This window comes from Penaeus vannamei, chromosome 24 (assembly GCF_042767895.1).
Source record: "Penaeus vannamei isolate JL-2024 chromosome 24, ASM4276789v1, whole genome shotgun sequence".
NCBI classification, from domain to species: Eukaryota; Metazoa; Arthropoda; class Malacostraca; order Decapoda; family Penaeidae; genus Penaeus; species Penaeus vannamei.
Window position 1 is genome coordinate 16,606,229 of NC_091572.1, and position 18,845 is coordinate 16,625,073.

Here is an 18,845-nt window from a genome sequence, read left to right on the forward strand (position 1 = left end):
GCACCATTGCGGGAGAAGGTAACTTCACCATGATGGGTCAAAGAAAAGGCTAATTCATCACCAGCTTGAGGTGAAGCAGCCACATCCTTGCTTACAACCCAGTATTCAGGCCGATCTAGCAGCAGATCACAGTCTTCTGGAAGATCAGCAGACTCAAGGCCAGCTGGGTTTGCTGCTGTTAAACCAAAAGCAAGGGCACCAACATACATGGCTTCAGTTTGAAGAATCTGCACAACCAATTTCTCACCAGGGCGTAAAGGTCTTGCTGTAAATACATAACCATGTGAATATTCAGTTTCAGTGCGTGCAGCCACTGTGCGGTCATTGTTCATACGTACATTGCGACCACGGACACGATGAAAGGGCAATGGCGCAAATGCAGTATGAGCATGGTGCCGTAGGGGTAGTGCATCTGGGGAGCGAGGAGTAAGTGCCAGCTGTGCCATGGACGGTTGTAATCTCTCGACGCCTGAATCCAGGCGTTGCTGTTGTGGTAGAGGCTGTTGGGATTGTTGCTGCAGCGACTGACCCTGCTGTGAGGAAGATGATTGAGCCTGTGGTAGGACTCTGGAGTTGGATGTTGATGAACCAGGGCTGAGATCATTAACAATGCGTACACGGTTATTGAGCTGTGCTAGAGGATCCACAAATTCAACTGCAGTGCTGTTACCATACACATCAAAAAGACCCCAAAGCTGAGAGCGTGTATCCACTCCCCCAAAGAATACACCCCGCTCTTCTCCATTAATGCCAAAATGTACATCACCAGTTGAATCAACATAATAGAAGAGGATGCTACCCTGTTCAGCAAATCTTTCACTTAAAGCTTTAGCCCAGTAGCCAGGTTTATTGGTGAGGTCTGGACATGCATACTTTGGTAGAGCATCACGCAGTCCAGCAGGATCCTGAGATGTGAATCCAAAGCGGATAACTCCTGACCAGTTTGTGGATACTTCTAGGAGACGAAGGCACACCCGTTCACCAACTTTGATAGGACGTGCTGAGAAGGCAATTCCTTTGCAGAAGCTTTCAGCACGGCGGGCTACTTTGCCATCGTTGCTGATGCGGACGTTGTCGCCACATACTGGATGGAACGTCAAGGGAGGCTGATTAGAAGATGATGAACCACGACCAGCTGTAAATACATAATAAAATTAGAGACTATAATCTTAAAACATTACACTACAGTATATTGCCTTTGCACCACAAAAGTAGTATTGTACTTTCTCTAACAATAAAAAGGAACTACTGTTCTGATTCCTTATTGCATAACAATGATGCATTATAGCTCCTACAGTATGCTTCCTTTGCAACAACAAAAATGATATTGTACTTTTTCACATAAAAGTTCCTAGTTCCTTGATGCATAATAAAGATATAATTTATACCACTTTACCTAGATTACTAGGCTTATCTTATGTATATGACTGTCAAAGATAAGAATCCATCAGGCAGTGTTTAATGCTATGACCTCTACACTTTTGCCGAGACAAACAAACAACAAATTTTCAGCAAGACTAGACATGGTTCCTTAATACTTAATAAATTTCCAATGACATCTAGCAAAGGTCTGCTTTTCCTTGTAAGTGTGAAAAGCACTGAAGGCCAAAGCATGAGAATATCAAATGCTCTATCCAAAACGATTTAAACTTGGGGTAATCTGTGAAAAATTAGCCTCAAATAACAGTAATGCTGTGCTGTAACTCCACACTTGGCAAAGACTAAATCTCTTTAATGCATATACTGAAACCATAAAGCTTGAAATGGGTTTATTATTCCCTTGTTCTATTTCCCAAGGATTTGTGGCAGTTTAATGGTCTTCACCAAAGTGCCAACGAGCATGGAGGCTGTGTCAATCATGTGAGTGAACCTAGAAACATTTTATTTTATGGCCACTGCCTTCTTTCCCATTGTTGAACAACCCTATCCTTTCTCAACCATAGGAAGTAAAACCCAACAACTCTATTTCCCGTAAAATCGAACTGTGAAAGGGTCTGGCCACGTGCTATTATGTTGCTTGCTCTGTAGAAAAAGTATCATTGATAATATGGAATATCCCCAAATGAACGTGGAATCTCTTGGGTTATGTTAACCGAGAATTTGTTTACAACAATGCACTCTTCGCTTACTATACTATATACTTTATCCATTCAACAAATAACAAGGTCTACATTCCAATTATTATTGCGAATTTTACAATAAATTGTACGGACCCTTTTCGTGTAAACAATTTCCTCGTTTTTCCTTCACAATTCAATGCAAGTCAAACCACAGATTACGCCGCAAGGTATAGTGACGCCCTACATCTCTCAAGGGTTCGCGGCCGGAAGTCACGGTTACCGGATGTTAAGAACCGTGTCGGGTACCTCCGCCATTGCCAAACTGATCGCCATTTCTTCTTTACCTACTCCCAACAAAACTGAATTAAAAATCCTCTTAATATAGCATAATTTACAAAACAATGGCACCCAAAGTCTAAGACAACAGCAATTTGCGTACATACCAAGGCCCATGCGTCTCTTGAATTTTTTGAGGACCTTCATTTTCTTGAATATTGGGCCCGCTGTGTAACAAGTGACAGTGGGTTCAACAGCGTACTCTTCAATACATAAGGCAGGCATCACAGTGGTTACTAACGACCACAAAAAGTGTCGACCATTCAGCCTTCTAACACGACACTCAGACAGCCGTGCTGTGTATACACTTTCACAGATAATTCTTTCTTTGATATAATTCACTTCCGGACACTGCTCTAGCTATTGTCTTGATGATATGTTCACTGGTTAAATCATCTGCACAATTCCATACTATAAAGACCTGAATCTACACGATCCTCCCGTAAATATAACCGAGAGACAGGAGAATACGGAGAGCGTGCACCCTCGTCTTCCGCTGTATGACTAGAGACTGGCGAGAGCTGGGGGTAATGGAAGGAAGGCAGCTGCGCTCCTCCCACCCTCCCTCCCTACCTTTCCCTTCCCTTCCTTCACACTCCACGCGCTGGCGGAGGAAGGGGACGCGCGGGGCCACAGTTAATTCATTTGATTTTTCCTCTTTTATTAATATGATGAGACTCCCTTAGATTGTTCTTAATAAATATGACTTGCACGTAGCATGTTTGGAGGAATTTATAATCAAAGATCTAATTAACTTATAGGAATGGTGATTATTGGAAAACATAATAAACAAATTTTGTTAAACATTTTAAGCCATGCAAGGCCATATAAAATGTGATACGAAAGGTTCTAAGTTTAGTAAGAATCGTAAAGCCAAATCCTAATTTTTCATAATTCACGACTATCCCATGGCAACACCGGAAAACTGGATGGTTGGAAGGGACGAGCGGTGATGGAGGAAGGGGGGTGGAGGGAGAAATGCGGGCGGAGGGGGGGATGAAGTGGGAGCGAAGGACAGATGTTCGACGCACGAGCCGACCGACCCTTACTCCCTGATATGTTTCAGCAATTTTCTTTTTGGCTTTCCACTTCCTTAAAATATGAAACTTTGTCATTCATATAGTCCTCAGATCACGATAAATGCCGTATATATGATATGGATATATTCATAAACAGAAGACTTACTGATTTTAATGTAAACATACCATGTGGCAAAGCTGCCAGGTGGAAGACTAATAAGTACGAGCAGACGATATATTGGACATTAATATTTATACTTACATACCCGGGAGCCTTGGTAACATATCCAGGGCTTATTCACACTGGTAATTTAATGTCGAACTTTGGACTATGCATGTAATGTAAATTAACACAACATACGGAAACGTCAACATTTGGCGGGTGCTCCGCGCGTGTCCCACGGTTGGATGGGCATACTCGATGTTGCCACCTTTTTTATTTGAAAATTTTATATATATATTTTCATCATATTCCATTACCTTCCAGCTTCTTCTTAGAGTTCGTAAAACAACAATCTAGAACATAAAGAAATTATACGGGAATCAATTACTGGTCAGCTATCCACGTTGGAGCAGTTGGATACTTGGAAAGTTGTAGTATGGTACCTACACATTCTCGGTCTGCGTGGACGATCCAACTTCTCCCATGTTTACCTGACAACTCGAACTGTCACAAAGTTTTTTGAACATATGTGATTACTAAATAAGAAAACTATAGTCAAGTTTCATACACAAAATTAAATAATCTAATGTTTTATATAATGTATATGTTAACGCCATCCCTGCTTAATACATAATTTTGAAATAGGTATGCATACATGTCTCTATTACAAAAACATTGACGTAGTAATTTATCAGTTCGAATTATCGATCAGTATAAGTGATCTTATTGTATTCTACATATCTTCATCAAATTACCGGGGATAGCCATGCGATGATAATTTTAATGTTTTAATGAAGCAGAACTAGTAATCGTATTTCGTCCTCATACTTCTACTATAATTGATTATTATTATACTTATTATTATACTTATTATTATTATTATTATTATTATTATTATTATTATTATTATTATTATTATTATTATTATCATCATTATTATTATCATTCTTGTTGTTGTTGTTGTTATCATTTTATTATTGTTGTTATTATTATTATTATTATCATTTTATTGTTGTTGTTGTTGTTATTAGTATTATTATTATTATTGCTATTACTATTAAAATCATTATCATTATTATTACCATTATCATTATTACTATTATCATTATTATAATAATAATAATTGTTAATAATAATAATTGTTACAATAATAGTAATTGTTATTATTTATCATTATGTATTACTATTAGTATTATTATAAAAAAATAATGGTAAAAATTTCAACACTAATGGCGTTACAATCATCATCAAAATAATAATCATTATAATAATGGCCATACTAATAATGATAAGAATGATTATTAATATTATCATTATCATGATTATTTTTATTTTAATGATGATGGTGATGATGATAATATAAAGCAATAGTAATAACAATAACAATAAAACAACAACAACTATAACAGCAACAATAATGATGATAATGATCATGAAAATAGAAATAGTAAAATAATATATATATACATTATGGTAATAATTATAATAACAATAATAACAACAACAACAACAATAATAATAATAATGATAATAATAATAATAATAATAATAATAATAATAATAATAATAATAACAATAATAATAATAGTAATAATAATAATAATAAATATAATAATAGTGGTAGTAGTACTGGTAAATATTAGGATGATGGTGATAATAGGAACAATAATAAAAATAGTAATGATGATATTGATAATAATGTTACTAATAACAATTGTAGCAATAACATTTCCAGTAATAATAATGATAATAATGACAATAATCATCATAATTATCATTATCATCATAATCATGACCATCATCACAATTACCATTTACTGTTGTTGTTGTTGTTATATTGTTATTATATTATCATATTATCATTATCATTATTATTAGTAGTAGTAGTATGATCATCATCATTATCATCATCAAAATAATAATAATAGTAATAATAATAATGATGATAATTATGATAATAATAATAATAATAATAATAATAATAATAATAATAATAATAATAATAATAATAATAATAATAATAATGATAATTATGATGATAATAATAATAATAATCATTATTATTATTATTAATGATAATGACAACAATCATCATTATCATTATCATCATCACCATCATCATCAACACCATCACCATTATCAAAATAATAATAATAATAATAATAATAATAATGATAATTATGATGATAATAATAATTATTATTATCATTATTATTAATGATAATGATAATAATCATCATTATCATTATCATCATCACCATCATCATCAACACCATCACCATTATCAAAATAATAATAATAATAATAATAATAATAATAATAATAATAATAATAATAATAATAATAATAATAATAATAATAATAATAATAATAATGGTTAAAAGCGAAATAAATGTGCTAGGCATCTAAGCTCATATAGGGAGGTATAGTAAAGAGTGATGTCAGGTGATAGTTGCTGTGCGTCAACTACCTAATGTTGGAAAGTTGAAGATGGGTAAGGGGGATGATGGGGGAAAGGGTTATGGTGATTTAGGTAAGGGAATTAGATCAAGTGAAGGATATATATGCATCTGAGGAAGGAGAACAGGTTGTTATAAGAAGCAATATTTTATGAATGAAAGTGCCGGTACATGTTGGGGAATCTGGGAGGGGGGAGGTAGGGGGGGTAAAGGAGGGGTATCAGGAGGTAGGGAATCTGGGGAAGGGCATTGTTGTAACATGAGTATATCCGGGGGGGAGTGGAAAGGATAGAGGGGAGGGAGGGAGGTAGAATGTGCGTATAATTGGAATTGAAGGGGATGGGTTGTGTTGGGAGGGATTAGGAGGAAGGGGTGTAGGGGTGTTATGAGTAAGAGGGGGTGGATTTCAGGATGTTTAGATATCGGTGGTGGACGGAATTGAGGGGGTTAGGTGGTGTTGAGAGGGAGTAGGAGGAAGGGGTGTAGGGGGAATATGAGTAGGAGGGGTATAGATATCGGCAATCACTTTAAGTGTGGAGGGAGCATGAGTTATGGAATTTTGTGTCTCAAGCATATAGCTTTGAATGTCTTCCATAGTTTCTGCAGTGGAGTTAGTTGGAGAGTTTTGTGGGACAAAGGTTTTCTTATGAGGGGGGGAAGAGGAGACTGGTGTCTGAGGAGTAAAGGTAGGTGGAGGTGAATGTGCGGTAGGGGAAGAAGGGGTGGAACGTTTAGTCTACTACGGGTACTGCGGGGAGGGAGAGGTGATGGTGTTGGGGCTGTAGTTGAGACTGGAGCTGTGGTTGAGAGTGGGGTGTCTGGATTTAGAGTGGCAAAAAATTTGATTGGGGGACGTTAGATGTAGAAGTGGAAGTGGGGAAGTAAGTAGGTTTTGGGGAGGGCCTAGGAACATCTTGAGGTGGAGGGGGAGGGGCAGAGCGAGACATTACTGGAGTTGGGAGTATAAGAGAAACCTTGTCGGCGTGCTTCCTGTCTGGCTTCACGTAGAGTGAGACCATTTTTGTATCTCGAACTTGTAAGTGGGACAGCCTCTATTAAATACAATATGGGAGCCGCCGCAGTTAGTACATGTGCGTGTTTGTGCAGGGCAGTTTGATCTGTTATGACCGGGTTAGGCACAGCGGGGGCATCGGTCTGTGGAGCGGCATTGTTTGGCAGGATGTCCAAATCGCCAACAATTTTGACATTGACGGGGAGGAGGTTGGTATGGTTAAACAGGAAGGGATTGCCCACCAATGTAGATACGAACGGGAAGGTCATGTGTACTGAAAGTAATTTTGGCAATATTGATGGGTTTCTTTCGATGACCTCTAGGAGGAATGGAGTAGCAATGTACTGATATCACGTTCTGGTCTTTGAGGCAGCCGAGCAAGTCTTCTCCACAATCTGATCAATCTTTGGTATCGACTGGGCAGTTTATTGCGGAGATAGAGACAGTTCCGGTACAAGTTGGATGAGGTTCTGCAGGGATGGGGTTGCCAGAGAGATCAGTTAGTTTTCATAATGCTATAGCTTCAGCTTCAGATCTGACTGTTATGAGACGGGAGCGATCGCGTCGGGTACGGAAAGTTACTCTGCCTACATGTTTTTAGAGACACTGTTGAAAGAGAAGAATGTTGCCTGAGTAAGGAGCTGTAGGGGGGATCACGAAAAATCGGTCTCATTTAGCTGGGCTAAATAGAGTAGTTCAGATATTAGTAGGGTTGGTGGTGGTAGAAGGACGGGGGCGTGTGGAATCGGGAGTGTTGTTGAGGGTGGTAGTATTACTGAGAGATGGAGAATAAGGCTGTAAGGGAGTAATAAAGGAGGTTGGGTGGATGATGAAGAAAATTGCAGGAGTAGAGTTGATGAATTTGAGGAAGTTGGGAGGGTATGAATGTCTTCTGGAGATTGAGTCTCTGCTTGGGTGGGTAATGCACTAGTAGGCATTGAGGAGTGGGTATTAGTTTGTGTTCGGAGTCGTGGTCAAAGATAAGCCTGGCGTCGGGGAGCCGGTGGGGATATTTGATGAAGGGGCAAGCCTCATTGCCGCTAATAGGGATACTACATCTTCATTACTGGCCATAGGAAGCCTTGATTATGTAAAGGGACATAAACAGTCCACCCCCAGTGTCCTGTAGGGGGTAAGGGCTAGACAATTAAATCAGGGGAGTACCGTGTCCATGGTTCCCGCAGGCCGTTCAGGACTGGGACAAGGTCAGCCTTTCATCCTTTCAGCACGGCTGTAGCCGACCCCCACAACCTGCAGTGGTATACTTCCCCCAGGTTGGGTCCAGGTCCACAGCCTGTCCTCTCGCCCTCACCATCAGCAGCTTCTCGAAGACACAGCAAGCAGTAACTAGGCCTACCCAGGTCTTAGCCGTCCCCGTCGATCTTCAGCACCCAGCCAGACCTGTGGGCACTCACACCCCCACACACAAAAGCTCCATAAAGAGATGATTGACACCAGTCTATGGCGGATGCAAATCCATTGCCATACTGTTGACTTTTCGGACACAAATACCCAGCCTTCTGGAGTATCACGGATATCGCTCGCTTACTTAGTTCCCTCAATGGAGGGGGAGTACCTGTAGCCGACCCCCGCAACCTGCAGCGTGGCATACTTCCCCCAGGTTGGGTCCAGGTCCACAGCCTGTCCTCTCGCCCTCATCAGCAGCTCCTCAGAGACACATACCAAAACCTGATTGATTGACACCGGACAACTCACGGCTCGCCTATTGGACCACAGGCTCCCCTCGTTCCCGGGTAGCTGGCACAGCTCACCCCTTCTTAAGCTCCGGCGCCCGGGCCGAGTTCAGCCATTTATTCGAGCAGAACAGCAAGCAGAGATTCCAGCCAAGAGCAGAGCAGCAGCACATCGACTGAGCAGCATACCTCTCCTCTCCTGCTTTGTGGCATTATAGTCCCCCACTTGGCATGGTGGCATTATCGTCACCCTCTTGGCGTGGTGGCAATATTGTCACCCTCTTGGCGTGGTGGCAGTATCATCACCCTCTTGGCGTGGTGGCAGTATCGTCACCCTCTTGGCATGGTGGCATGAACAAAGTCACCTGACTTTGATCTCTTTCAAGATTATTTGACAACAAACTATACAGAGAGCTCCGCCAATTTATCGTGGTTCACTGCGACATTGGCCAGGCTTTCTCTGATAGTAAGTGCCTCCTTACCGCTCCCTTGGAGAGCGAGGTAACAAACCTGGGCTGGACCCCTCGGTTCTGGACATAGTTTGTGACTTTGCACCAAGGGCGACTTTTCAGTGCCTGACTCTCGCCTTCTCTTTTCCATTTCCTGGTGTAGCCTGTGCTGCGGTGACGTGATCACATCTTCCTTGTAGCAGGATTGAGGTGCATAACATTAACCACACCAAAGCTTCGAGTTCAGCCCACCCAGGGGGATCTCCTGTCCTGTGGTGTTGAAGGGTCGAGTCGTAGGCGACAGGGAATTCCGAGGCCCTTCATAAGACCTCAGCTCCAGTGAGTAGTAATTGGGATAGGTCCCCGTAAGGGGTCTCCTAGGCCTGCAAGGGAACACACATTCGACATCTGTCTGCAGCAATTGCAGGATGGTGAGTATGTAATTCCCTCAGCTTCTTTGAGGCCTAGGCGTAGGTTAAAATTCACTTTATCACCTCAATGGCAGACCAATTATGCCAAAGGTAAGAATAAAATCAGAAGGGGGTTTAACCCCCACCAGACAACCCAACCTGTTGATATACGAAATGTAAAGCTCCTTGATGCCACTGACAGTTACATCGCCTTCACTGAAACTGACGAATGCATTAATACCATCTTTGAAGAAGCCACCCAAAATGCCGTCTCCACCGAAGGTTTCACACCAAACCTGTCACCTGAAAAAAGTTGACATCTTTCTTATGACAAGGTCTAGCATCGTCAAGGCTACGTTTCGAACTATGGCAATGGCTGAAAAGATCAAAGAAAAAGGCCTACGTCTTTTTCGGTTTTCCATATGTCCACGAAACATTGAATTTGAAAGATTCACGTGTGCCTCAGTGCATGTCTTGCTACTCTTACAATCACATTAAGAGCAAGTATCTAAACAAAGACATGGAAGTGTGCAGCGAGTGTGCCAAACCAGGTCACATCTTCAGGGAATGCCAAAATAAAGTAAACCCCAAATGCATCAATTGTGGTGAGGTGCATCGAGTGCTCTCAGGCAAATGCCAGTAGAGAAAAGATGCAATCCTTAAAATTGAGAAGGAAAAGGCCAACAATGAAACCAACTTCCCATGCAGTACGGTCGCCAAAAAAGCAGCTGAAGCCACTGTGAAGGAGGTCCCAATGATACTTCATACTTAACACATATGCCAAATCTGTATCGACAGAGAGCATGAGTAGCGAATCCTCGCATGTCCGAGCCCTAGACACTGCACTCTCACAAATGGACACCGAAACACTAATAGATACGGAATTGGAACTCACCACTCCAGGACCAAGTACTCCAACACCAAAAGAACAAACCATGGGAGCAAAACCTAAAACGAAACTCTACTATGGTGGAATACCTACAGATCCAGCCGCAATGGGGCTACAGTTATTCTCACAAGACCCAGAAAAATATAAGAACTGCAACAAATTAACACTTGGCAAAGAGATAAAAGCTGGAAACATCAAAAAATTCACATTCACCAACAAGAATTTCATACACTCAGAGACCAAATTAAACAGCTTTTAGAGGCTGGATCAATAGAAGTGACAGGGAGCATGATCCAGTATAGACATAGACTCAAAGGAATAAGAAACGAATTTGCTGAGACCCCAGAATCAGCCAACAAGTCAACGAAATGAACAGACTAAAAATAATCCAGCATAATGTCTTACACTGGAGGAACAGAAGACACGAGCTCTGCAACACGTATGCTTCCTGCAACCCGGATATAATTCTAATCAATAGCCATGGATAATATGACAATGAAAGAATAAAGATCTTCTCCTATTATACTTACCAAAGGAATAAAACGGGAAATGCATGACGGAGTAGTCCTTGCCATAAAAAAGCATCTTAAACACCGTATTATAGACAACCTCACCCAAGAGTTCTTGGCGGTCGAAATTGAAACCACTAGAGGCCCCATAATCCTAGCAACAGCATATCTTTCTCCCAGAAAACTTTTTCAACCATATCCAGACATACTTAGACTCCTGAGAGAACAGAAACCAGCATATATCATGGGAGATAATGCAAGACATGCAACACTTGGGCATGGGAACTATAACAATATCGGAAACGGTATCATACAGTTGATGTTAGAAGAACGTCAATCACATCTTGGCCCTGATTTTCCCACTCTGATCAGAAATAACACAGCCACAAGCCCAGATATTGCCATGTCCAACAGATATGGATATCCTAACATCCATATTACCCCAGGAGACATAACAACAAGCGACAATCTCCCAATCATCATGGAGATCTCCACCAACCCACTAAGCATCCCCATCACACCTAGAGCTGATTACAAAAATGCGAACTGAGATCAGTTCAAACAAATACTTAGTAACAAGCCACACACTGAACTAAGTGGAAAAAACAATGAGGATATAGACCAAGAAACCGAAAGATGACTCGAGACCTATCATCATAGGCAAGAGATCCCAAAGACTTCAGGAGGAAATTCAAAACAATGATGGGCAACACAACTTCACACAGTCCATATATATATATATATATATATATATATATATATATATATATATATATATATATATATATATATATATGACAGTCAAGGGATCAAACAATACACAGACCAGGAAAAAGAAAAAATCCATAGAACTTGCTGGGCAAAAGTCTTTCACATTTCGGAAGAAAACCTTGCTTTTGACGAAGAAACAGAGGAGATGGCGACACAAGAACTGGCTAACTATACAGCCTTAGACAACCAAAACCCAGTAATAGACTACAGTTGCCTAGACAAAGAGGATCCGCTAATCTCACCAGTTACTAGAGAAGAATTGGTAAAAGTGATAAAATTTATGAAAAACAAATCTGGAATCGGCTAAATAAAAAAGCCGGAAATTGAAAATCTTCCTCCCATTATGCTACAAAGATTTAAAACAATACTCAATTGTGCTTTAGCGAATGGATACTTCCCAAAGGAGTTCAAAACAGCCCTCATCACCCTCATTCCCAAGCCTGGAAAACACCCCAACAGACCAGAAAACTTCAGACCAATATGCCTACTTGAAATACCAGGAAAGATTTTTCAGCGCATCATCAACAGATTGTGTCAGAATTTAGAACTTAATAACGTCCTTAATCCAAGACAATTTGGCTTTAGGAACTTCAAAAGTACGGGTACAGCCATAGCTTTGGCTTATGAAGAAATAGCGTTGGGTCTGGCCAACAACAACAAAGTGAATATCGTTTTAAGGGATGTAGCCAAGGCTTTGGACAAAGTGTGGCACCCAGGCATCAAATTTAGAAAAAAACAAGCAGGAACTTCCCAGAACCCTAACAAAGGAAGGGAAGGGAAGTATACTCTCCCCAATACTGTACACCATATACACGACTCCCATCCCTCCACCTGAGAGGAAAAAGCAACTATGTGATGTATACTGGTGACATCACACAGATTATTATCCATCTCCCCGGGCTAACTTCATTAAGCTGGCAACAAATAGGGCTATTAATAAAATCAACAAGTTTGAAGGAGAATGGAAGATCAAAACAAATATCAACAAATTCCTAGTGATTCCAGCAGCCAGAACAAAACCAGGTAATCTAGACCTCAATAACACCAACATAAACTATACAAAGGAAGGGAGACTCCTCGGTCTGAAAATCACAAACACTGGCACCGCAGCCCACGTAAAGGAAAGTAGAGCTATGGCAGGAAAAATGCTGACGAAATTGAAGAGTTTCTCAGGATACCATGAAAGAGTAAAGCTACATCTATACAAAGCACTAGTAAGGCCGATAATAGAATACCCACCAATCCCTCTACACACAATTTCCAGAACTTAATGGCATTAACTACAGGCCATACAAAACAAAGCAGTACTATGGGCAAAAGGAGTGAGATGGCCACACCCTAGACCCTCCATTCGAGAGTTACACAGTAGGAGAGTGTGTGTTTGTGTGTGCCGGAGAATGAAAAATATTTTGAATATTTATTAACATCAAACAAATACTGTTGCATTCATTACACTGTAGGTAACAAGCAGTGCTTAGGTTCAATTGTAAAATCTATGAAATATTGTTCTTGTTTTTCAACATACAACTTTTTCATATAAAGATTTGAAAAGATTTTGAAAAAATTCCGTTTCAACTCCATTTCGTACATCGGATATTCTTTGCTGTGACACTGCTTCATTCTGCTTCTAAATCTACCCCTGTGTGCAAGGAATGGTCGAGGTTACCATCCACTGGAAGCGCGCAGGATCAAACGCATGTCAGTAAGATTGCTTAACCAGCATATAGCAAACATGAAAGTCAGTCTTTGTTCTTGAGTCATGACATTCTAATATAATTTCTTCAGTCGGATTTCCTTTCTATTTTAGATATTTGTAAAATTATTTCAACCAATCACATTCATCGTTACTGACCTACGTCTCTCCCTCACGAAAGATAAAAACTGTCACCTCCAGACTTGTGATGTACCATTTGCAAATGTCCCCTACTGTACATACACACACACGCACGCAAACGCGTACACACACACACATACACACCCCTATTTATATATCTGTATCTATATATAGATATATGAATGCATATATGCATATATATGTTTGTATATATATGTGTATGTATATATATGTGTATGTATATATATGTATATATATATATATGTGTGTGTGTGTGTGTGTGTGTGTGTGTGTGTGTGTGTGTGTGTGTGTGTGTGTGTGTGTGTGTGTGTGTGTGTGTGTGTGTGTGTGTGTGTATGTGTATATATATATATATATATATATAAATATAAATATGTATAAATATATATAAATATATATATATAAATATATATATATACACATATATTTATTTATTTATATGTGTATATATATATTTATTTATTTATATGTGTATATATATATTTATTTATTTATATGTATATATATACACACGCACACACACACACACACACACACACACACATATATATATATATATATATATATATATATATATATATATATATATATACATATATATATATATATATATATATATATATATATATCACATTCAGTCAAAAATGGAAGCGGAGATACCTGGTTATATCTACCTTGAAACTAACACAGGCAAGTAAAAAAATACAACAACGAGCACCATTCATGAAGATTAATATTGATACCTACTTCTTCAGGAAGCAAAGACATTTTAACTTTAAATAACTAATAGGCCAAAGATATTTTAACTTTAAACAAACTAATAGGACCTTTCTTGATCTAAATCAAACAAGGTAGGGAAATATAAATATAAGTAAAAAAGACAGATGCACTAAAAGATGACGTTCATGATCCTGTGTGAATGGATATTACATTAATTCTGCAGACCTCCTGAAGTCAAAAAAGGAAGAAAGGAAAAAGGGTTGCAACACCGCCCTTCTTTCCCTACCCCCCCCCCCCCATTCTCCTGGTATCAATAAACATGTTGTCTCGGGCTTAAAGGGGAAGCTTGCGTTTGCGTTGTCCTCTGTGCGTGCTTTTCTGTCTGCACGCAACCCCCTGCACTATTGACGCTAATGTTATACTTGTCCACAATTTCATTGCTCTGTAAAGTAATGTTGCATTATAGTTACAGTAAAAATGCCTTCCTTCGAGCCTTCAGCGAAACACCCCAAAACGATTAATCTTCTTGCCTCTAGTTCGAGGAACAGGAAAAGTGTTATACGTTGCTACTTTTGCATCAGTGTTCTAAACTCAACACTGATGAACAAAATCCTTTCGCTGTTGCTCCTACTTTGTTGCTATGCTACTGCACGTGCTGTCGCCCCACTCCCTTGCTACGTGGTTATTTGCGACTACCCCTGTAACAGCCAGATACTAAAGGAGATAATGTACGGTATCGATAACTGTATATTCTTTTCCATAATACAAATGGCACTGTCTACCTTTCCAGTGGTATTATTACTTCCTGTCACTACTATATATATATATATATATATATATATATATATATATATATATATATATATATATATATATTTCTAAAGAGGGAATGATGATGAAATGAAAACGTCACGTTTGGTAAATGTGAACCCTAGTCATAATATTTTGCATGTATGTGTATATGCGTATAAGTATATGTATAGGCATGTGCATATACATACAAATACAGATATACATTTGTGTGTAAGTATATGTATATGTATATGTATGTGTGAGTGTATGTGTGTGTGTGTGTGTGTGTGTGTGTGTGTGTGTGTGTGTGTGTGTGTGTGTGTGTGTGTGTGTGTGTGTGTGTGTGTGTGTGTGTGTGTGAGCATACGCGCGCTCGCGTGTGCGTGTATCATATTTATATATATATACATACATAAATTCAAATTAAATATTCCTTATTGATAAAAAACACTAAAACTGTGTTGTTCTTTTATTGAGAAAATTCTTTACAACAAAACTCAAATGCAGAGTAACACAATATGAGAATTACAAACATAATGGATTCGACGTAAATGAGGAGGGGGAAATGACTGACATGTTAGATGAAGAGCTTGGTCTTGGTTTGATTCGGCTTACGCGTCCTGTATTATATGTTAACGGTATTGGCGGAGGGGGATCGAGACACCTGGTCCTGATGAGGGCGTGTGGCAGTGGCAAGGGAATGGCGGCTACCATGCTGACGCCGCATGTTTGTAGAGCATTACTTCTACCTGGGTGCTCCCGGCGCTCGCCCAGGGGACAAAAGAACAAATATGCACCGCTAACCGTCCTTCGCCCGACCCTCAAAAATCTGTTCAGCCAGAGCGATCCCATGCCCAACCGTCATTTGCTACCTGTGGGTATTTTAAAGGCCACCGTATCTAAATCAGCAACTGATCTACAGTTCCTCTTCGTCCATCTACTCCAACTGAAGACCAGATAGAAATGTGTATTGTTGTCTGTTATTTAGAGTTGTTGGTAAATAGATTAATAAAAATACATTTGCAAATACAAATACTTATGCACCTACACATATATGTAAACACAAATACACTTTGAGTGCCTGTCTGTGTGCTATCTTTGATAAGTTGAATATCTTACAAATTATAATATATTCTGTTCATGTTCCAAAATCAGCAGAGAGCACGCGTTTCAACGGATTCGGCGGCACGCGTCGTTACTAGTAAAGGCTACCGAGTCCAAACGGTACGCGGGAACATTTTAAACAAAAATTTATTGCAGTTCCATATTAAGATATTTTATAAAAAAAAAATAATTCGATTATATGGTTTCGATCACATACTACGAGTGCGTTGGGAGGAGAAATACTGAAATGAATTACCTCGCGTTGTATGCATTACAATATCCCCTTTTCACATACACAAAAAAATAGCGAAAATTAAATATCTGATATTACCAGGGCTACCAACAAATGCAACGGTACGAGTAAGAATTCCGAAAACCTATATTTAAACCGGCAAATAATGCCCCCATCAGCCACAGTGAAATAACCATAACTATATGGTTACACTGTAAACTTTTGTCATATCTCGATACCGTGGAAGCGATTTAAGTTAGCCTTAATTTCTACACCCTTCATTCCACGTTAAACGAGACTGTATTTAAATAAGGTTTTCAGAACAGTTTCTGCTAGCGCGCTGCCCTCACAAAGCAAAGCCGTTGAGAACGGGCGCGCCATAACCTCGCCAAACAGACAGAATGCGGTGTGAAAAGCCCAATGACCGGTGGGAATGATCTGAAACAGGGATTTTAAATCTGCTGATCTGATCAGGGCGAAGGTGTTCTTTCTCCGCATCCAATATGAAACCGTCGAGTAGTAATTTTCACCGAGTACAAAATATTTGAAGGAAAGATGCTAATGCCGATTAAAAACATTTAACTACATTCTATTGGGTAACAGTAAACAGTAAAACCCCATAAGTAGCATTAGTATACTTACCGCATTAGTAGGGATAGCAGCTGTCAACAGTCAGTAGCTGTAACCACTGTTCCATCCTTATAGTCCATCTGACGCTTAAATATCGATTATGGTGCAAAACGAATTAGTTCCCATGTGTATACCGAGTGGCAACTATTTTTGGTAATGCAATCAGTTTCTCAGTTCCTTATGTTAATATTCAAATGTAAGGTAAAATAGGGTAAATATCCGTTATATACCGAATATAAATCATACTTACATAATATGCAGTGACATACCGAGCAAGGTAAAGGAGAGATTCTTTGTATAGTTCATGTCACTTTTTCGTCCAAAAAGCATCCACGCGATTTTTTCCCCACAAACTCGTGACCATACCAATAAAGATCCTGCTCTGCGACTGAACCCCACCTGATTTATTATTCTTCGAGATAACGGCCCTTGTCTAGTCATACTACAGTATTCCCCAGATTTCAACAACACTGAATTAGTGCTGTTTAAGTTACTGGTGGGAGATGTCAGTGACCGATTTAGCTACCTTGCTGACATGTGATGAAATGGTATTAAAATTAATAACGCAAAATATTACTTCAATAGCAATAAGAGAACATATAATCATAGGATGCCTTACACAGTGCTATCAAACCTGTCTAGCATGAGACACAAATGCTAATCTCTGAAAATAAAACGTGCCAAAGTTTCCCAAGAAATCTGGAATAATGCAAGATTCTGACTGGCAGAAAAGGCAGTCAGTAAACACCAGTATATGGACTGAAAGACGTGGTTAGCAACTTCACTCTTTGAAAAACGACACTAAGAAAAAATATATACATCAAAAATAGTACTAAAATAAAAACTAATAATACCAACAAAAATTATAAAATCATTCACAACTACAATAATAATAATAACAGTATGAGTAATACCGATAATAATAACGATAAGAACAAGACTGAGAACAACAATTATGATAAACAATAATAATAGATGATAATAACAATAATACTAACAATAACGATGAGGAGGATGAGGATAACAATAATGATAATAACAATAATAATAATAACAATAACAATAATAACAATAATAATAATAATAATTTATATATATAATAATAACAACCAATAATAATAATAATAATAATAATAATAATAATAATAATAATCAATAATAACAATAATAATAATATAATAATAATAATATAGTAATGATGAGGATGAGGATGTTGATAACGATAATAATAATTATAGAAATAGTAAAAGTAATAGTAGCAGTAGCAGCAGTAGTATTAATGATGACTAAAAATATCCATCATAACAATAATAACAGCAATAATAACAACAAAAACAGTAATGGTGATGCTGGTGATGATGATGATGATGATAATAATAATAAAAAAAAATAAAAATAAATATTACAATATCAATAATAATAACTATAATAACTGCCAATAATAATAATAATAATAATAATAATAATAATAATAACAAAATCAGCAACAACAGTGATTATGATTATGACGATAACAGTAACAACAATAATAACAATAATTGGTGATAGAAACTGGATGATTATAATCACAATATTCTACAATATTCATTGCTATAGCCAAATTAATGCATGACCTTAGAAACGAAAACTTGGTCAGATAGAGCCAAAGTTCTTTAGGTGTACGTTTAAAGAATGGGCTAACTGTTCAGGGGTGCGCACCAGCACATAACGTCTCAGTGGATAGCAATATCCAACTGATAGC

General features: G+C 38.5%; 1 protein-coding gene across 1 annotated transcript; it reads right to left on the minus strand.

The window, feature by feature from the left end:
* Positions 1–2,982, minus strand: neur (E3 ubiquitin-protein ligase neur; the record flags this gene model as incomplete). Its single annotated transcript, XM_070138422.1, is given in 2 exon segments — positions 1–1,135; positions 2,504–2,982. Coding segments are annotated over 2 exon segments (1,253 nt in total), but the record flags the coding sequence as incomplete, so codon positions are not given.
* Between the last annotated feature and the right edge of the window lie 15,863 nt (positions 2,983–18,845).